Source organism: Crocuta crocuta, unplaced genomic scaffold (assembly GCF_008692635.1).
Source record: "Crocuta crocuta isolate KB4526 unplaced genomic scaffold, BGI_CrCroc_1.0 scaffold37, whole genome shotgun sequence".
NCBI lineage: Eukaryota > Metazoa > Chordata > Mammalia > Carnivora > Hyaenidae > Crocuta > Crocuta crocuta.
This window is the reverse complement of record NW_027532040.1, coordinates 674,262-696,432: the sequence shown is the minus strand read 5'-3', so window position 1 is coordinate 696,432 and position 22,171 is coordinate 674,262. Positions and strand designations below refer to the sequence as shown.

At 39.1% G+C, this 22,171-nt stretch overlaps 1 protein-coding gene across 2 annotated transcripts; it reads right to left on the bottom strand.

The window, feature by feature from the left end:
* Positions 1-1,254: 1,254 nt before the first annotated feature.
* Positions 1,255-20,559, bottom strand: SAMD9L (sterile alpha motif domain containing 9 like). Of its 2 annotated transcripts, XM_077776230.1 has the most exons (3): positions 20,375-20,559; positions 16,911-17,087; positions 1,255-6,337 (listed from the first exon to the last, which is right to left on the bottom strand). In XM_077776230.1, exon 3 carries the CDS (start codon positions 6,315-6,317, stop codon positions 1,563-1,565), a length of 4,755 nt encoding a protein of 1,584 aa, XP_077632356.1. In that variant the 5' UTR covers positions 6,318-6,337; positions 16,911-17,087; positions 20,375-20,559; the 3' UTR covers positions 1,255-1,562. The 2 variants fall into 2 exon arrangements, with proteins under 2 accessions (XP_077632356.1, XP_077632357.1); XM_077776231.1 differs by lacking the exon at positions 16,911-17,087.
* Positions 20,560-22,171: the final 1,612 nt, after the last annotated feature.

Here is a 22,171-nt window from a genome sequence, read left to right as displayed (position 1 = left end):
AAGTGGGTTGAGAAAAGAAAAGGCCCCTATAAAACCTTGTAGAGGAGCTGGGCCTTTGAACTCTGAGGATATTCATGGATAACAGGAATATTTAACAATTTTTCTTCCTTCTATTAGAACATTTTTTCTCTTAAGTCAAGCTGTTAGTTAAGTGTTGCTAAATGTTGTAGCGCTATGAAGGTTTAAGGGTCCAGCCTGTGTCCAGGGATGTGTGAACACTTGGAAGAGTGTGCTACCACATGGACTGCAGAAAGGGGAGGCAGCAGTTTGGAGCAAGATCAGCAGCAGATGTGGCTTCTAGCAACAGGGTCATGTTTGTGGACCATGTGAACATTTCCCAGAGTTTTAAAGAAATACTGGTAAAAAGGACCCTGATAGGGAATAGATATCTAGATGACAAGAGGAACTGGTTTGGTTTTACAACCTGGAATATCTAAGTTATGTTTTAAGGAGATATGAAGAAGTAGATAAATAAACATGTATTTGTTAAGTATTTGATTTAATCTACATTAGTGTGTGTTTTGCTTTATACGCAATGGATCTCTCTTAAAATCCAAGCTCTGGAATGCTGTTTGAGGCTGTTCTGCTTGGTTTAAGTCTGGGATCAAGCCTCTAGGATTGCATTCCTGGCACTGGAAAGTTGGGAACACACACTGCCATGAGGAAGTCATCTAATCAGGCAGGGCTTCTAGGGTCAGGGAAGACTTCCTGGTGAAGTTGATTCGAACTCAGTTGTGATGGACAAATCAGAATAGTCATATGGAAAATGTTGGATGAAAATAAGAGAATATTTGACAGAGAACAATGTGTATATAGTACAGGTTGAGAAGTCAAAAGAGAAAGGAGAGCAGTGAATGGAAAAAAGAAGCCAGCGGAGATGGGCTCTAAAGAATAGGTGGAGATAAGACTATGTTGACGGGAAGCAAGAATGGCCGTAGAAACAGATTTATCTGTAAATGGGAGCAAGAAGGCAAAGGGAGTTCAAGCTTGTGACCACTTTGTTTTCTGTTCTCTTTCCCCTCCTGAAGCAGGAAGTTGGGAGAAGGGCAAGGGGTACAAGGAATTGTGTATTTATACGGATAGGTGGAAAGGTAGATGGAAGAGAACAAAATATTTACCTTCCATACCAAGATGATACTCTGGTGTGGCTCTATGGGTCTGATTTCTAAAAACTGAGGAAGGGCTTTTCCTTTAATATTCATCTTATTTAAATCTCTGCTTTCACAGTGAATGAATAATTCACAATTCAGAATATTCATGAGTGATATAATCAAAACAGATTTTATTGACCTTTAGACAGTTATGATGTGACCAGTGGATACCAACTGAATATAGATCTGAAATGTGTATTTAAAACACTGAACAGTCAACTCTGCTGTGTACCAAACTCTGTATAGATATACTTAATGCCTTCGAAAAGCTTTGCAATACATTCAGGGAGACAAATGCAGAATCCGTGATTGCAGATTAGCCAATAATGTTATTAAAATGCCATGGGAATGGAGAGAGGGAATAAAATCAGAGAGAGAGATGAATAAACATATTTGAGTTAATATGTCTTCTTATATTACTTCTATGTCATATGCCAGAGGGCCTTCCATGGAAAATCCTAGGTAGAAGGATACTCTTTCTATGTTCCCACCACTTCTGAGTGGACCTGAATAAACAGGTGTTACTGGTATTTTAATTTTCTTCTCTGTTCCATATTCCATAGAGATTAGCTTGCCTTCAGCCTGACCAGTTAGACGACACAGGAGGTCTTTGACTTCTTTTTTTTTCCAAACGTCACCACTCTGCCCAAGGGAATTTATATTTTGTACTTTGCTGAAGTATTGCTCTATCTCGGCCTTGTGAACAAGACTGTGGAGACCCTTCTTCTTCCCCAGATAAAAAAATGTGCTTGCCTGCTTGGACCTGCACATGCTCCTGTACTGTCTCTTGAAGGTTCTGTTTAAGGATAAAACATACTTTTCCATTAGTTTGGAATCTTCATCTAGCTCTTGGTTATCTGGCCAGAACAGAAGGCAGGCCAAAAAATAAGAATCTGGACATTGATGACTTACTACTGTGACTCTCAACACTTCTCGGAGCTGTTTTTTCAGTGTGGTAAGTGGTTGAATGGATTTGGAGTGGGGTTTTAGACAGTTAAGAATAATGTTGGCTAAAATGAAATTTAGTTTCTCCTTTGTCATCTGTTTACTTGGGTTTTGCTTCAGTAGGAAAGAATAATTGTTCACTATATTTTCCATATTGTTTGCAGCATCTTTGTGATTGGGATTAAGATATTCCAGGAGTCCAGAAAACCTATCTGCTCTCAAAGCTTCTAAACCTTTCCTGCATTTCTCTTCTTGGAGAAACGGACTCTCTTTGCCCTCTAGTGAACTGAGATCCAAATGGCAGAAAAGTTGCATGTATTTCTTGAAACAACGAGTGACTTTTTTGCTTAATGAGATTTCAACTATTTCTTTTTGGGCATTCCTCATTTCCAGAAGAACCATATAATCATTAAGGAAGTCAAAGCACCTTTTCAAATCTGATTGTAAATTTTGTAAGTAGGATGTGAACTTGCTAAGAGCGAAATAATATTCACATTTTGGATTTATGGGAGTAATTCCCTTTCCTGATAAAAATTCTACCATGGCTTTTTTACATAATTCACTTTCTTTGAGGAAATAGGGAGTGAGCTGGAGAATCTGAATAGTGTAAAGACCAACTTCAATTTCACCCAAGAAACACGCTGTGTTGTACGTGTCATATTTTCTTTGAAACTTCTGTGGTGCCAAGCCCTCTCTTTCATAGCCTTTCCTCTCAGTTTGCTCTTGGGATATTTTGAAAGCTCTTGAGGCGTTTTCAGCAGCTTCCAGGAGATATGTTAGATCATCAACAGTAATATCCTTGGAGTTCTTCTTTTCATCCAACCACCATTTGATTTGACTTTTGTAGACTTGACCAAGTGTATCTGAGATATAGGAATTTTTAGATGCTCTCTTCTTGGCCTGATTTGCCCAATCCAGAGCAATGTTAAAATTCTTTTCTTTAATGTAGAAATATCTTGCTAAAGCCTGACAAATGAATGCATTTTGTGGGAATCGAATACTCCCTGCCTCCAAAACCTTTTCAATTTCTTCGTTCTTTAAAGCTTCAATTAACGGGGCAAACAGAGTATCTGTTTCATCTCCATACTCCTTGCGCTGTCTTGTAAGCAGAAGAGTTTGCACATCATGTTGAAATTTTTCTCTTCCTATTCCAGAAGTATAGAATAAATTCTCATTTAAGATCTTCAATGCAATTTGACATTTAGTCAAATTATAGCTTTCTTCCAGTTCTTTCAGACAGGAAATGGCAATCAAAGGATGAATGATGCGCACACCTATGTATCTCCCAAAATCTGCAACTTCTGTGTTTATTAGAAGTGTAGAATAGGCTCCCATCTTGTTCTCTAGGCTTTCAGGTTCCCAGGGTGCATTAGTGCATATGATTCCCAAAAATATTTCACACTGTGACACTGAAATTGTAGAATCAGTAACATAAGAGTTGAGTAGAGCCAGGAAAGAGATGAGTTGTGCTTCCTTGCTGTCAACATTCTGTCCTTTTAGGATATTCTTGACTACCTTTTCTATATAGTTTTTGTTAAAATTGCTTTTCATGATCATGAAGGAATAAAAGTTTTCACAGTTCTTATGTTCCTTTTCAATTTCTTCCAGTTTAGCCTCAAAAGCTCTTTGTTCCTTGGGAGAAAGTTGGTAGGTTAGTGCAACACTGTCTGCTAATTTTGCAGTCTCATCAGGATTCTGGGATCTCATGCAGTTGAGGATAATTACCAGTGTCTTTTCATATCTCAAGCCCTTCTCTGCTAAAATGGAATCAATGGCATTCTGTAGGACATAAACATTTTCTTGGTCTTCAAAATCATCCACAAGGAGAAGTACAGGAAAGTAGTCTTCATAGCTGGTTGCCTTATAGGTAATCAGTTTGGTCACTTGTTCTACAATTTCTGCAAAATCAGTTGTTTTGTTTTTTAACACAGCACATCTAAAGCTTTTCTTTAAGTCCCAGAGGACATTCATAGCTAATGTAGTACCCCCACATCCTGGATGATGATAGAGATTAATAATTTTTGCAAATACTGGTTTAGGAGAGTCTGCCCAGCATTGTATCAGATCTTTAAGCTTTTCATAACTATCCCTTTTGACAAAAGCTGAAGAATAGTTTTCAGAAGAAAAATAGAAGTTCCACCAGGATACTTTGCCACCTCGATAAAAGTGTTCCTCTTTTGAGGTCTTAAATTCTTGGAATTTAGCTTTATCTTTCTCTATGTCTGTGTCTTTACACTCATTTTCACAGAGGATTTCCAGTGCAGTCAAGATATCCTCTTCCTTTTTCTCTAAGATAACGGAAGAAAATCCATGGGAAGGCAAAAATCTTCTTGATGACTGAGTCACTGGTTTTAGTTTAAGAATAGTACTGTTTATCAGTTCTAAATTTAAAGTGGAAATACTGTGGTTTGTTAATTCATCTGCCATTGTCAGTCTTGTTTGTAGCAGATCTTTCCATCGTTGATAAATCTGTGAGTTTACACAGATACACAGTACATTTTCCATTCCTTTGAGAGCTTGGTAGAAAGCACAGAAAGTTTCAATGAGGGGATCTCCTGGGCTTTCCACTGGAGAGAGTAATAGAAACACTACCAGAAATTTCCCTCTTGTCATTATATTTTCATCTGTGAGAAATAAAATCAGCTTCCTGACCTCAGAAGCTCTTTCTCTATGCCATAAGTGTGGCTCTAGAGGCTTATGGCTCTCATTTTTCAAGTCTGATCTGCCATTGCAGAAGATCCAGCTGGGCTGCTGGTAAAGATTCAAACTAGAAATTTTCTCCCTTATGTTATTTGTCTTTTCTTCAAATTGATTTGGAAAGTGAAGATTTGCAACTCGGCTTTTTTTGTAAGCTTTGGCCACCCCCTTGCTCACAGATTCAGGATCAAACTCCAACACAGCAAACCATTTCATTTCCTTTAGAAAATCTAAGTTATTTGTTTGGTTTGGATGGCATTTATTTGTTACAAGAATGTACCAGCTATAGTATGAATTATCCAGCGAGTCTCGGTTGCCTATGAGAAGTTTGACAAGCTTTTGTCCTTCACTCTCCTTCTTTTTTGCTTTCACCTCATATTCTTCTTCAGCTTCTTTTCTAGATGCTGCTAGTGACTTTAGATTTTGTAAAAATTCTTTGTGAGCTATATCCCGTTGCTTGACATTGGCCAGGATATCCTTAGAGCTGGCCCCATCTCTCACAAACAGTGAAACATCTTGGTTTGGTTTCCACGTTTCATTTTTACAACTTTGCATCCTGATTAAGAAATACTTTTCTTCACATACGGAGTGTTTTGGAATAACATCTACTTCTATGACAAATCTATCAGATGGTGTATTGTTCTGCAGTAAAACGTCCACAAACCTTGGTTCCCGAATGCACGACTTGGCTACATTGACCTCAGCTTCAAAGTATTGTCTGATCGTATTATTGAAGTGGTCAATGAAGGCATCTTTACTGGTGACTTTCACACCAACGATTTGTCCATGGGGTTTGTTCTTGACTCCAAAATGAATGGTGCCATTGGTGCGTGAATTCATACAAGCTGATGCAAATCGGAAGACTTCATTGCTAAATTTCATCTTAATGTCCTTTTCCGTGGCTGCTTCTGTATTAGTAAGGGCTTTGAACTCATGTATTGGGTCTATGAGATTGAGTGGGCCAGTTTCAGGTTGTAGAATACTATGTTCTATGTAACGTTGGCTATTATGGAACTGATCAAAAGGATATGGCATACAAGTCAACTGTTCACTTTTTAGCTTATCCTCATTTTGGTCTTCCGTGGTTTTGCCTTCATTTAATGCATCTTCTTTTGTAAGAATTGATTCTTGTTTTTTGGTATCTTTGGTCTCTCTGAGATCATGATTAAAATTGGATAACACTGTTTTCTCATCTTCCTTTTTCGTCTGTTGTGGCTTTTTTGGGTGTTCTTCTTGGGATGGTTTTGTATGATCTAATTGTCCAGAATCCTGATTGTTACTTTCAAGGTACATGTTATTCAGTTTGTCATATTTACGTTTTATCACAAGTGCTGGACCCCGTGGTAGCCCCATTTCTCTAAGGTCCATCTCAGTTAATTCCTGCAGGACTAATCCAGTTACTTCTTCATTGAGCAGAATCTGCCCATATCTCTCATCAACCTTAAGGTCTTCGGTTACCCATTGTTTCACATGCTCTTTGGTCCAGTTGTTGGTCATTTCAGGTAGCTTTACTTTTTCACTCATTTCAAGCTTGCTGTTTTTACCTTGGAGAAAGTAATACGATAAGCATTTTAGTAATATGCTTTACCATTGAAATTGCATAGTCAATTATGTATATAATTTTATATAAACAACATATATAAAATATCGTTCAAGGATGACTCTTAAAACTAGTTGATACATATTTTTAATGTTTTGTAGTCCCAATTAGTGCTCTTGTTTCCTAGATGATTATAATTGTGATTATGAAATGAGTAGTAGCTTCCAATTAGGGTGACATACACCTTTATCCATATAGTAATTTTCCCTTTTATCCCTTTTAGGCTTAACTTGGTGAAAGTTGGGTTTTTGTAACTTTTTAAAAATGTTTTCTTAAATTAATATTTGAGAGAGAGAGAGTGTGTGTGTGAGTGGGTCAGGGCAGAAAGAGAGAGAGGTAAACACAGAATCTGAAGCAGCCTCCAGGCTTGGAGCTGTCAGCACAGAGACTGATGTGGGGCTGGAACTCATGAACCACGAGATCATGACCTGAGCCAAAGTTGGAAGCTCACATGACTGAGCCACCCAAGTACAACAGGGTTTTTGTAATTTAAAACCAGAATTTTAAGTAACAAGGCATTGATTCCCATAGCTGAGTACTGCAAATAAACTTTAAAATATAAAACCAGATAAGTGGAGATGGGAGGTTGGGGAACAGAAAACTCCTTTCTCAGTGAGGAAGATGGCCATCTTTGTTACATAGTAATGAAGCAATCAGCTACCTCATCACCTCCTGTCTTTAGGAACTCAAGCTGTTAGCCCACCGAGGCAGAAAGGGATGTGATAGCGGAATGTTAGGGAAATCAATTTGGTTGACTAATTCTTGTGGCTCTCAGAGATACCAAAAGAGTTAGCTGTAGTTCATACTGGCCTGGCCTGACTGAAATTAGGAAAAAAATAGTATGAGTTTTTAAATTTGTTAAAACTATTTCAGCCTATGTAGCAACATTTTTCTAGACATATCTCCTGAGGCAAGGGAAACAAAAGCAAAACTTAACTATTGGGACTCCATCAAAATAAAAAGCTCTGTACAGCAAAGGAAACAATCAATGAAACTAAAAGACAACCTACTGAATGGGAGGAGATATTTGCAAATGACGTATTTGATAATGGGCTCATATCCAAATATATATAAAGAGCTTATATAAGTCATTACAAAAATAAAAGCAAATAATCCAACTAAAAATGGAAAGAAGACATGAACAGACATTTCTCCAAAGAAGACATACAGTTGGCCAACAGACATATGAAAAGATGCTCATCATCACTTATCATCAGGGAACTATAAATCAAAACTACAAGCACTGGGTGTTATATGGAAACCAACTTGATAATAAACTATTAAAAAAAAAAAGAAAGGAGAGGAAGATGGCAGCACAGTAAGAGGACCCTAGGCTCATCATGTCTCATGAATACAACTAGATAACTATAAAATCATCCTAACGATCCCAGAAATTGACCCAAAAGAGCAGAATACACATTCTTTCAAGTGCTCACAGAACATCCTCCAGAAAAGATCACATATTAGGTCACAAAACAGACCTCAACAAATACAATAAGACTGAAATGATACTACACACTTTTTCTGACCATGACACTATGAAACTAGAAGACAACTACAAGAAAAAAATTGGAAAGATCACAAATACATGGAGGCTAAACAGCATGCTAGTAAACAATGAATGGGTCAACCAGGAAATAAAACAAGAAATTGAAGAATACATGGAAACAAATGAAAATCAAATCTTAAACAGTCTTTGGAATGTAGCAAAAGTGGTCCTAAGAGGGAAGTATATACAATACAGGCTTACCTCAAGAAGCAAGAAAAATCTCAAATAAACAACCTAATTTTACACCTAAAGCAGCTATAAATAGAACAACAAACAAAGCCTAAAGCTGGCAGAAGGAAGGAAATAATAAAGATTAGAGCAGAAATAAATGATATAGAAACTTAAACAATAGAACAGATCAATGAAATCAGGAGCTGTTCTTTGAAAAAATTAATAAATAAACCTCTAGCCAGACTTATCAAAAAGAAGAGAGAAAGGGCCCAGATCATTCACCATGATCAAGTGGAATTTATTCCTGGGTTGCGAGGTGGTTCAATATTTGCAAATCAATCAATGTGGTATACCACATTAAGAAAAGAATGGATAAGAACCATATGATCATTTCAATAGACACAAAAAAAATAATTGTTTGGTACAAGATATAACACCCATTCATGATAAAAACCTCAACAGAGTAGGTTTAGAGGGAACATACTTCAACATAATAAAAGCCATATATGAAAACCTGACAGCTAATATCATCCTCAGTGGGGAAAAACTGAGAGCTTTTCCTCTGCAGTCAGGAACAACACAGAGATGTCCACTCTCACCAGTTATTTAACATACTACTGGAAGTCCTAGCAACAGGAATTAGACAACATAAAGTAATAAAAGGCATCTAAATCTGTAATAAAGAAGTAAGACTTTCACTACTTGCATATGACATGATACTCTATACAGAAACCTGAAAGACTTCACCAAAAAACTGCTAGAACTGATAAATAGAATTCAGTAAAGTTGCAGAATACAAAATCAATGCGCAAAAATATGTTGCATTTCTATACAGCAATAATGAAGCAGCAGAAAGAGAAAATAAATCCCATTTATAATTGCACCAAACCAGTAAGATACCTAGGAATAAACCTAACCAAACAGGTAGAAAAACCTGTACTCTGAAAAGTGTAAAGCAATAATGAAAGAAATTGAAGGTGAACAACAACAACAACAACAACAAAAGGAAAGACATTCCATGCTCATGGACTAGAAAAACAAATATTGTTAAAACGTCTATACAACTCAAAGCAATCTACACATTTAATGCAATCCCTGTCAAAAACCAACAGCATTTTTTCACAGAATTAGAACAAATAATCTTAAAATTTGTATGGAACTGGGATGCCTGGTGCTCAGTCAGTTGAGCATCCAACTCTTAATATTGGCTCAGGTCATGATCCCTACATTGTGGATCAAGCCCCATGTTTGGCTTCATGCTGAGCGTGGAGTTTGCTTGAGATTCATTCTCTCTCTCATGTCCTGCTCCCCCCACTTGCACACTCTTCCTCTCTCAAATTAAAAAAAATCTCTTGTATGGAACCACAAAAGACCCCAAATAGCCAAAGCAATGTTGAAAAAGAAAAAACAAAGCTGGAAGCATCATGATTCTGGACTTTAAGTTATATTACAAAGCTATAGTGATCAAAACAGTATGGTACTGGTACAAAAATAGACACTAGATCAATGGAATGGAATAAAAAACCCAGATATAAACCCACAATTATATGCTCAGTTAATCTTCAAAAAAAAAGCAAGAAAGAGTATCCAATGGGAAAAAGTCTCTTCAATATATGGTGCTGGGAAAACTGGACAGCCACATGCAAAAGAATGAAACTTGACCTCTTTTTTGCACCAAACAAAAATAAACTCAAAATGGATTAAAGTCCTCAAGGTGAAACCTGAAACCATAAAAATTATGGAGAAAAGCACAAGCAGTAACTTCTTTTTCATCGGCCGTAACAACTTGTTTCTATATCTGTCTCCTGAGGCAAGGGAAACAAAAGTAAAAATAAACTATTGAGACTTCATCAAAATAAAAAGCTTCTGCACAGCAAAGGAAATGATCAACAAAACTAAAAGGTAAATATGGAATGGGAGAAGATATTTGCAAGTGACATCTTATAAAATGTTAGTGTCCAAAAATCTATAAAGAACTTCATAGAACTCAACACCCCAAAAATGCAAAATCTAAAATGGGCAAAAGATATGAATAGATATTTTTCCAAAGAAGATGTTCCAGATGGCCAACAGACCTATGAAAAGATGCTCAACATCATTGATAATCGGGAGATACAAATCAAAACTACAGTCAGATATCCCCTCACATCTGTCAAAATGGCTGAAATTAACAACACAAGTAACAATAGGTATTGGCAAGGATGTGTAGAAATGGGAGCCATTTTGCACTGTTGGTGGGGATGCACATTGGTGCAGCCACTCTGGAAAACAGTATGGATGTTCCTCAAAAAGTTAAAAATAGAACTGCTCTACAACCCAGAAATTGCACTACTAGGTATTTACTCAAAGAATACAAAACTACTAATTCAGAGGGATAAATGTACCCTAATATTTATAGCAAGTTTACCTACAATAGCCAAACTATGGAAGTAGCTCAAGTATATATCAAATGATGAATGGATAAAGAAGTGGTGTATATATATATATATATATATAATGAAATATTACTCAGCCATAAAAAATGAAATATTTCCATTTGTAACAATACGGATGGAATTAGAGAGTAGTATGATAAGCAAGATAAGTCAGTCAGAGAAAGACAAATACCATATGATTTCACTTTGCCTTCAGTCTGCAGGACACACCTAATCCTGAGCCAATTAGCAGAACTTTGAGCTACTGGCACAACGGACATTATAAACGTATTTCAGATGGCCAATTCCATCTGAATTCACTTTACAGTGTAGATCCAAGAGGTCTTAGAGGTTCCATAAGAATTAGCGCACATATCACAACCAGAGATAAATATCATTGGTTTATTCACTCAACTAATTTTTATTGAGCACCTATTAGGCATCATGCTCAAGAAAAATAGTGGTAACCAAAAGAGGTGTGAAGTTTTTCATAGTACTTATAGTCCAATGGAGCAAATTTAAAATAGAAAAAAATGCCCCACACACATACATTCAAAACAGCTTATAATAATAAATTGTGATCGTGCTTTGTGTAAGACACAATATGGGCCAAAGGACTGGGATCTGTGAGGAAGAGAGGAATGTCCCTAGCAGGAAAGTGGGGGCCTTGGGCAGGTGAAGTTAAAGCGGGGCTTGGGAGTAGGGTGGGAAGCAGGCAGAAGGAGCAAGTCTGGCAGGCAGAGTGAAGGGAGTAAGGAAGAGTCTATCTACCTGGTGAGACTTCCAAAGCCTTATCTACAGGGTCTAAGGAGACGGGTGCGGTGGTGCTCTGCAGTGCACTCTCCCCGCTCCTGCTCCCAGATCTGGGTACTGGGTCTGCCAAAGAGAATTCCTGAGCAGAGGGAATTACCGACAAGGAGATGACTCCACACATCGCAGAGCCTGGAGCCTCATCCCTGATCCTTCTGCTTCCTCTGCAGAGGCCCTAAGTGTCATTTCAGTTAAGACTGAAGGGAGGGGTCCTGGTCCTGCCTTACCTGTTTACAAACACCGGTAGGAGCAGTTATCAGGAAACGTAACTAATGAAAGATTTTTTGAGGTCACTTTGGAGAAAAGGTTGAACAAAAAAGCATGACTACTGTATTATTGTTAAACTTTTTAGAAAGTATTTATTTTTGAGAGAGAGAGGGCGGGGGAGGTGGGGCAGAGAGAGAGGATCCAAAGCAGGTTCTGTGCTGTCAGCAGACAAACGTGATGAGGAGCCCAAACTCATGAGCCACAAGATCATGACCTGAGCCAAAGTTGATGTTTAACCAACAGAGCCACCCAGGTGCCCCTACTGTATTATTTTTAAATTTAGTCTTAAAATGTTTCATACTTTAGGAATTTTCTGAACACTTGCTTTTTATACACTTTAATATATTTTGACCCCCTTTCTGTCAGCTGAAGGGGAGAGGCACTCATGCCCTCAGACACTTCCTGTCATAATTTTTGGTGACTCAAATGATCCTTCAATACACTGGCCTTTTCTCCCTCTTGACTGCCTCTTGTCTAATGATCTTGACCTTACCCCAACACCACTCTTACAGTCACATCATTGACCTTATCATAACTGTTATGGGTTGAATTATGACCACTCCCTCCTAAAACGTATGTGTTTGTGATAGGTGAAATGAAAGGAGGTCACTTATGTCAAGGGGTTTTAAAATGGATCCATTAAGGGGATGGGCCATATACATGTCCTCACTGGTGGAACCATGAACTTTGAAACCTGGCCAAATCATGGGGCGCCTGGGTGGCTCAGTCGGTTGGGCGTCCGACTTCTGCTCAGGTCATGATCTCACCGTTTGTGGGTCTCCCCCTCTCTCTGACCCTCCCCTGCTCACACTCTCTCTCTCAGAAATAAGTAAAACATTTAAAAAAATTAAATCTGGCCAAATCAAAAATATTCCAAGGACTCAGCCCAAATTTGCTACTTGCTACGAAGAGGTTTTACTTAGTGATAGCCTTAGCAATCAGTTACATTCAGTTAAGATTAGCTTTCTGCCACCAAAACCAATCAAAAATTCTTTTTTTAACATTAAAAAAATTTTTAATGTTTATTTTTGAGAGAGAGAGAGAGAGAAACAGCATGATTGGGGAGGGACAGAGAGAAAGGGAGACACAGAATCTGAAGCAGGCCCTAGGCTCTGGACTGTCAGCACAGAGCCAGATGTGGGGCTTGAACTCAAGAACTACGAGATCATGACCTGAGCCAAAATCGACTGAGACACTCAGACGCCCCTTTAAAAATGTTTTTAATGTTTACTTATTTTTGAGAGAGAGAGAGAGAGAAAGCAGGAGAAGGCAGAGAAAGATGGAGACACAGAATCTAAAGCAGGGTCCAGGCTCAAAGCTGTTGGCACAGAGCCTGATGTGGGGCTCGAACTCTCTAACTGTGAGATCCTGACCTGAGCTGAACTTGGACGCTTAACTGACTGAGATGCTCCAATCAAAAATTCTTTGTAAGCAACATTATGTATATGAACATTCCCTTTTTGCCTTAAAAACCCCTGACTTTTCTTAGTGGGACACTATGTGGGTTGCTGCCTAAATCTATGTACTCCAAAATACAATTTTTGATCTCAAATAGATACTCTTGCTTAATTATTGCCTCCTGACAGGTTTAGGCTGATGTGACAAAGTCCTCACCCCACTTCCTTGGAGCACAGCCCNTCCATTCATCTGTTGATGGACACTTAGGCTCTTTCCATGTTTTAGCTATTGTGGAGAGTGCTGGGAGCACAGCCCTTTTGGACATAGGGTCATTGAAGATGTTAATATGAAGCCATTAGAGTAGGCCCTAATTCAATATGACTGGTATCTTATTAGGAAGGGGAAATTTAGACACAGAGGCACACACACACACGGAGAACACCATGTGCAGAAGAAGGCAGGGATTGGGGTGATCTATAAGCCAAGGAACGCCAGATATTGCCAGCAAACCACCAGAAGCTAGAGGAAAATCAGGGAACACATTCCCATTTACAGCCCTCCACACGAAACAACCTCACCAACATGTTGATCTTGAAGAAGACTTCCAGCCTCCAGAACTGTGACATAATATATTTGTGTGGTTTAAGCCACTCAGTTTGTGGTATTTTGTTATAGCAGCCCTAGCCAACTGATAGAATCACTAATGACTACAAGCCTTCCAGCATCTCGGATTCAAGTACCTCCCTCCTGCNCTTTCGCCGACACCGTCCATCCTTCAGGGACCCCTGGACCTGTCGGAGCGGGCACGGCCTCCGGCACTGCATCTCCTCACTGCCTCTCCCTTGTAACTAGCTTAATTTTTTTGTTCATTCATTATAATCACTTGCCCTCTCCTCCCTCCCATTGTTCTCTGTCTGTCAGCTCGGTGGAACATGGCTGGACAATGACTGCATGTCCCAACTGCTCTCACTTTAAAGTCATGACCATTGTCCTCCAGCAGACTGTTAATGCTCCAAGCTACCATTCTGCTTCCCTGCTGTATTCACTCTCTCACTGTCCGAAATGGCTATTTCACACATTCTTCTCTCTCATCAAATCTCCGCAACCTCCTCACTATTATCTCTTTCCGCTGTAACCCTGCTTTCTATTGCAACAAGGAAACTGAAACAATCAGAAGAGAGCTTCTCTGAGCTCCTAAAACCACATCTACCACTATACTGTTCTTGAGTTTTCTTCTGTTACTAGGTTCATACATTCTATTTTAGTTTTAGTTTCTGTTCTTTGAATGGACTGTCCCTAACTCCTTGCTCTGGAGAGGAGATCTGCGCATCTCTGGGTATCTCTCCTGGGAGATGCTCTTGTCATTCTCTACAGACGTGCTCTGTCCAGGTTTATGGCAATATCTTCTCTTAGTCAGCGTCCTTTCTCGTCTTCTCCTCTGGGTACCCCAAATATTGTAAGGAAAAGCTCTAGATTTTCTCTTCTGATTTAGCCAGTAAGTATAGCAATCCCACTAGACTATAGCACTCTACAGAAAGGAGTGTGTGTCCACGTGTAATGTGGGGATGTGGAAGGGCTGGTCTTTGGGCTACCTGTTAGGGAGACATCTTTTCCTTTATTGTTTGAATTCTGCCGGGAATCACAAGGGAAATGGGAGCATTCTTCTCAAATCGGAAGTGCATCTGTCCTCCCCAAATCTGTTTTTAATCTCTATCTCACAGGCTCCCTACTGTTCAAAGATGAAGACCTTTTATAACATTAAAAAATTTCTCAGCTGCCCACTGCTGTGATGGGAGCTGAGAAGATACATAATGATCTGAAGTTACTATATATTTGGTAATGCTTTCACATGAATTTTGCATTCTGTCAATTATACAACCATCTTATATGGTCTATGATCCATACTTGGATCATGTATTTAATTCAAGGTGACCAAAATTTGGGCAAAAATGCTTTAATGATGCTTTGGTATAATTCTTTGGCCCAGTGTGTTTTCAACCTCATTTTGGGTGATGATTTGTTACTATTTATTTAGAACTTTAAAGTATTTCACTATTCTTTATAGTGAAGGCTGACAAAGTCATTTCAGGAACATTATCTGATTAGACTTACATCCTGGAGTGTTGGCATATTTTTTTAAATACAGGGGACCTTTATGTATAACAAGAAGTTACACAGTATAAATAAAGGGAAGGGGTTGTCAGGAAAACAATGTCATGATTGATTATGTCTCCTCTCAGCCAACCTGTTTTCATTGTATAGGAGCAAGGGATAGAACCAGTGTTGCCTTGGTTGTTTCTTGCTCTTGTTCTACTTCTTAAAAAGAAAACCACATAAAACCTTAAGGTCTAAAATGGAGAAAGGTGTTGCTCTGTTTGGAACTGGGGAGAAGACCTCTCTCCTTTATTCTGTTCTGGGAAATTTTTGAATCCCAGAGTTTTCCTATGAGTATCCAATTTCAGGACCCATCTCTTTCTTTCTCTCTCTCTTTCTCTATTTTCTTTCTTTCTTTCTTTCTTTCTTTTTCTTTCTTTCTTTCTTTCTTTCTTTCTTTCTTTCTTTCTTTCTTTCTTTCTTTCTTTCTCTTTCTTTTCCTTCTTTCCTTCCTTCCTTCCTTCCTTTCTTTCTTGAGAGAGGGAGAGAGAGGAAGAAAGAGAATCCCAAGCAGGCTCTGCACTATCAACACAGAGCCCAATATGGGCTGTGATCTCACAAACGGTGGGACATGACCTGAGCTCAAATCAAGAGTCTGACACTTAACCAACTGAGCCACCCAGGTGTCCCAGGACTCATTTCTTGAAAACTTTTATTTTCTCATTTTGGGGTTGATCAGGAAGGATCAAACCAAACAGCTCTTAGGGCAAGCAGTGGTGCCCACCCCTGTCTCCAGAAAGCTAGGTCTCAGCAGCCCACAGGTATCTTTGCCTCTAGGGAAGAACGTACACAATTGGGGATCAGCAGGCCTACTGTTCTTCAGAAATGAAACTGCCAATCAGGCTAGTTACATTTCTGGAAGTTCATGTTAAAATGATGTATTTCCTCCCATAGTCTTTGTACAAGCTAGTTGTGAAAGAAAACCTTAAATAAAATGATTAGGGGTGCCTGGCTAGATCAGTCAGAAGAACATGCAACTTTTGATCTTGGGGTGGTGAGTTCAAACCCCATGTTGGATGTAGAGATTACTAAAGTAAATAAATATTTTAAAAAATAAAATAAACTTTGGTGGGTCTAATCTAACTTTTGTTATCATCTTGGGTTATACAGGACAGGGGTTGCCATAGCTGCACATGGCTACAATTTTCTACACAGGTGGGTATGCTTCAATTCTTGATCCTCTGATCAACATTTCACTTAGGTCTTTCTAGACTCATCTCTGGAGACGTCCATTTCTAGAAACACTCCGCACCATGGTTGTTGGAAGGTTTCTTTTTTAAAGACTTCTGCAGAGGCACCTGGGTGGTTCAGTCGGTTAAGCATCTGACTTACACTTAGATCATGATCTCACAGTTTGTGAGTTTGAGCCCTGCGTTGTGCTCTGTGCTGACAGCTCAGAGCCTGGAGCCTGCTTCAGATTCTGTGTCTCCCTCTCTGTCTCTGCCTCTCCCCTGCTCGTGCTCTGTCTCTCAAAAATAAATAAACGTTAAAAATCTTTTTTTTTTTTTTTTTTAACAATTCTGCAGTCAGTGCAAGTCACATCTAGCGATACATATATGTGCAAACAGGAATATTTCTCATTCCTTTTAGAATCATTTCGTTAGAAATAGCTCATGTACACTTGAAAATATACTCATTTTCCAAGTTCTACTCTACTTTTTAGACTTAATTTTTAAAAACAGCTTTTAAAGAAATTTGATGAAACAGATATCTTCAATAATTAGAAACTCACAAAGCCTTTTCTGAAAACTTACTTTTTATATCAGCAACTTAAAATAGTTCTTTATGAGGTACTTTGACCTCAAGCTGTTAAATTAGTTGTCTTTTCTTGAAACTTTGCAAGAGTATTGTCCTGGAAAGCAATTGTGAGGAAATTCAGATGTAGGCAGAACAGATCCGGTCCTTTTCCAGTTTTGCTTTTTGTTGGGAATCTGTTACATCAAAAAACAAAATGATATCAAAGAAAATGGAAACACAAAATGGTATCAAGAAAATTGATTGGATTGTTGCTTAGGAACTCTTTATGAGACAGATCTCTTCCCTAACTTCTTATTGTGAAAAGTCAAACATGTACAAGATTTGAAAGAATATCTTCCAGCAAGATGGCATCTCCTCTTGTATTTAAATACTTTTAATACATTAAACAAGCATCCAAAAATCTGTTGTAGGCATTCTTTCTCTTCCACATTTCACATTCAATGTGGAGCAAATCTTGTAGGTTGTCTCTCTAAAACACATCTGGCATCTGACCACCGGCCACCACCTCCATGGCTACCAATCCATCTAAGACCCCACCTCTCTCCTGGATGACAGGAGCAGCTCCCTTACTTGTTTCACTCTTGCTATTATTGATCCTGCTGGGGGCGTCTCAAAATAGCAGCCAGCGTGACCCTGTTCAAATGTAAATCATGTGCCAATATTGTGTTCAATCCCTCCAGTGGCTTTCCATTTGACTCAGTGTGAGAGCTGAGCTCTTTGTTATAAACTATAAGGCCTCACATGACCTGGCACCCTGTTACCGTTCTGATACTGCATCTTATTTTCATTTCTCTTTCTAAAGCTGGTCCAGCCCCTTCTTGTTTCTTGCAGGAAGAACCTACTTCTGCTTCTGGCACTGTGCTTGCTTGGACTCCGTGGGACGTCCTCAGATACCTGAAGGGCTCACTCCTTCCCTTCGCTCAGGTCTTTCATCCCATGTCACCTTCTTATTGAGGCACGGTTAGCCAGCCTGCTGAAAACTTTAGTAGGTCTCCAGTATTCCCTGTTCTTCCTCTGTTTTTTTCTCTTTAAATATATATACTTAGTATTTATCATAATAAAGTATTCCACATACTCATACTTATGTATCTTGTTTCTTTTTTGGTCCCACCCATTATTTCTGTGTACTTCATGAGGACCAGGAGTTTTTACATGTGTTCACTATTTTACAGTGGTTAGCACAGAGTAGCTTTTAAGAAAAAGCTACATTCAACTACATGTTGAATGAGTAACATTTTCTCAGAGTAGTTTAAAATAATGAATTTTCGGCAGCTCTTGAGTTAGCCATGTCTGTGGGTCCAAGGACTAAGGGACTGCTCATTTCACTAGGGCAGTGCTTTCCCTCGGCCTGAATCCCACACAGAAATCTAGGAATATATGCTTACTAGGCTGCTTGATAAGGGCCAGAACTAATTCTAGCTTCAATCACCTGGTCACAAGGAAGGAAAAGGAAATTTTGTCAAAAGGAAAGGAAAATTAATAAGTCTGTTTTCTCCTCTAGTACTTCTAGCTACCCTAGTTTCATAATATCCAGTATCATTTCTGCTGTGTCACTCACAGTTTCCAGATAAGATCATTTCTCATATTGGACTATGTTTCTTTCTCTTTTCTGGGTCCTCAGTGTCAGAACCTCAGCACCTCTGCTGTTCTCAGCTGCTGCCTCTGCTCTGGAAAGCTGATCCTGGTGAGGGACTTACCACCTTCCCACAGACACACTCTGCGCAGATCTGCTGCGAAACTTCTCTTAGTCAGAGTCCTCTTTCAGTAATTTAACCACCTACCCTGTCTCTGGGTATCCTAAAGACTGAGAGGACAGACTCAAGGTTTTCTGTTTTGTTTTAGTCAGTGATTATAGCAATTTCACCAAGGCACAGCATTCTAAAGTTCATTATTTTTAAATTTTTTTTTCATAATCTGTACTCCCAGTGTGGGGCTCGAACTCGCGACCCCGAGATCAAGAGTCACATGCTCTTCTGTAAGCCAGCCTGGCATCCCTTTTAATTTTTTTAAGTTTATTAAAAATATATTTGTTAAGGTCCAACATTCTAGAAATGAAGCAGCACATCAGAAATTTCCCTCTGCAGCATATCCCTTCTTCTTACAGCTTTTATGCCTCTATACAGCCAGCAACTCACTGTGTGCTCTGTCCAGTGCTGTATAACTTTGTGCCACCTAAGAAATGGCAGCTTTCTCTCGCTTCAGCTTCTGCTATTAGATACCAGGGAGATAGAAACACTGTTCTCAGTTAAAGTCACAGACATTTATTCCCCAAATCTGGAGTCTTTTCTTCTGTTAAATGGAAAAATTGACAATACCTTGTCTTAACATGATATACTAAGCTCTTTAATAATATCTTGGACTGATTATAATGTCAAAGGGTTCTCAATCTCCCTCTCCTCTCATGACAGTAGTTCTGAACATATAATAATTTGAACTTATTATGTTCAATAATGCTTTTAAAATAGTTTGTACCTTTCGGTTATAAGAGCATCTGCATATATATTGTTGGGGCTAAGCAAAGGTCAAAATGACTGGTGTGGACAAATTTTGAGACTGACTTGACATAACACTGGCTTCCTGGGAGCCCTCATCTTCCTGTTTTGAAACAATTGTGAACGCAAATCTTACCAGTAATGACATTAATTATTAGCAAAGGAACTACAGGATGCCATCCTTCAGCAACTACTGTTTTCTCTCTTTAGGTATTGAACAAGAAGTGCCAAATCACCGGAGTGCATAGGGTCCAGCGTTGGTGCCCACCTACCCTCATCTCAGGGGGGTCCTCAGAGGATCCCAAATATCTATGCCCCCAGCAGTTATGTTCAGTAGGACTCAGCTGATCTTCAGGGAGAGTCTCTGAAGGATCCTGCCGCTAGTCTGGAAGGGCTACACATCCCCCCCTGCTGGTCTGAAGAAACGAAACCACACACAATGCAAGTTAAGTTTCATTTCCTGGTTAAGTTTCCATTTTCAGTTTGTAACCAGATTGCGGGGTGGGGTGGGGGAGGAGAATGTGAAGAGACTTCTTACAAAGACAAATAGCGTTTGGAGAGTGCTATCTTTGATTAAATGTAAAGCTTCTAGTAACATCTTAAGTTATGGAAGACAGAATTTCACATAGTTGCACATGACCACAAGTTCCTTTACAATCTTTAACGTTTACATTCCTGAACTTTGCATTGTTTCTCTGTTGTCTTTCTTACTGCCTTAGAGGACCGTAAAGTTCTTACCACTCCAACTACACTTAACAGTACATTTCTTTCTAGAAGACCATATACAAATTTAGCCTCAGTTAAATATGTCGATACATATCTATTAATATTTCTAATTACTTTCAACATTTTTACAAGCAATATTGTGCCAACACAAGTATTTATATAAAAAGTACAGCTTGGGTTTTAAAAAAAAATAGCCATCCTATCGGCAGAAAATATAAAAGTTTACTGATTGTGTAACTTACCAGGATTTTCCTGAAAACTTCCTCTTTTTATACTGGAAAGTTGAAGCAGTTGATTTCAACCTTTGTTTTCTTAATCCTTTCCTGATGGGCAGGAGAAATAAGATTGTAAGACCCTTTTTAGAAAACCAAGAAATTAAGTTGTGAAGTTCTCTGGCCGACTCCTCTGAGGGTGTGTGAGATCTGCCGTGAAGAAGCAGAATGAGGAAGTATAAATGCAGTCAGTTTCACTTTTGCTCAGGAATGGTTTATTTGGACTTGGAAAGATGTAAAATATCAAAAAGTTAACACCTCAGAAAATTATCAAAATATTTGAACCACTGCTTAGAAACTATTCATCAGACAGTATTTTATATCATTAGAGTTAAGAAATTGCAGTCGGGGGACACCAATGGAAAAAAATATAAACACAGAAGAGAACATTAAAATCTCGATGTGATCTAAGTGCCTGGTGTGGGATGAATTGTAACCCTCCAGAATTCATATTCAGAATGTGACTGTATTTTGAGATAAGGTCTTTAAAAAAGTTTATTTATTTATTTTGAGAGATAGAGCAAGACAGTGCAAGTGGAGAAGGGGCAGAGAGAGAGGGAGAGAAAGAGAGAATCCGAAGCAGGCTCCACGCCCAGCGCAGAGCCGGACACAAATCTCAGTCCCAAGACCCTGGGATCATGACCTGAGCCAAAATCAAAAATCAAAATCATGCCCTGAGTCAGACACCCAACTAACTGAGCTACCCAGGTGCCTTGAGATAGGGTCTTTAAAGAGACAAGTTAGTTAAAAAGAGGTCACTAGGGTGGGCTCTAATTTAACATGACTTGTGTCCTTATAAGAAGAGATTAGGATATAGACACACACACACACACACACACACAGGGAGAGAGAGAGAGAAGAGAGAGAGAAAACTACATGAAGATACAGAGAGAAGAGAGGCATCTATAAGCCATAGTGTTTCCCAAAGTTGTCACACCAGTTTATACTCCTATTAGTAGTGTATTAAGAGTTCTCCTTATCTTACATCCTTGCTAACTCTTGGTATTATGAGATTTTCTTTCTTTCTTTTTTTTTTTTTAAATGTTTTATTTATTTATTTCTAGGAGAGAGAGAGAGAGAGACAGCGTGAGCAGGGGAGGGTCAGAGAGAGAGGGAGTCACAGACTGAAACAGGCTCCAGGTTCCGAGCTGGCAGTCAGCACAGAGCCCGACGCGGGGCTCGAACCCACGAACCGCGAGATCCTGACCTAAGCGAAAGTCGGAAAGTCGGACGCTTAACCGACTGAGCCACCCAGGCGCCCCTAGATTTTCTTTCTTTTTAAAAAAAAAATTTAAATGTTTTTTTGTTTATTTTCTGAGAGTGAGAGAGAGAGAGAAAGAAAGAACAGCGTGAGCAGTGGAGGGTCAGAGAGAGAGAGGGAGATACAGAATCTGAAGCAGGCTCCAGGCTCTGAGCTAGCTGTCAGCACAGAGCCCGACGCGGGACTTGGACCCACAAACTATGAGATCATGTCCTGAGCCGAAGTCAGATGCTTAACCAACTGAGCCACCCAGGGGCCTCGAGATTTTCTTTTTAAATGTTTATTTATTTTTGAGAGAGAAAAAGACACACAGACAGAGCATGAGTGGGGGAAGGGAAGAGAGAGAGGAAGACACAGAATCCAAAGCAGGCTCCAGGCTCTGAGCTGTCAGCACAGAGCTTGATGCCAGGCTTGAACTCACAAACTGTGAGATCATGACCTGAGCTGAAGTTGGACACTTAACCAACTGAGCCACCCAGGCACCCCTTGAGACTTTCTAATTTTTG

Excerpts from the sequence above, each read along its gene's own strand:
- SAMD9L (XM_077776230.1), bottom strand. The coding sequence starts at position 6,317 with ATGAGTGAAAAAGTAAAGCTACCTGAAATGACCAACAACTGGACCAAA.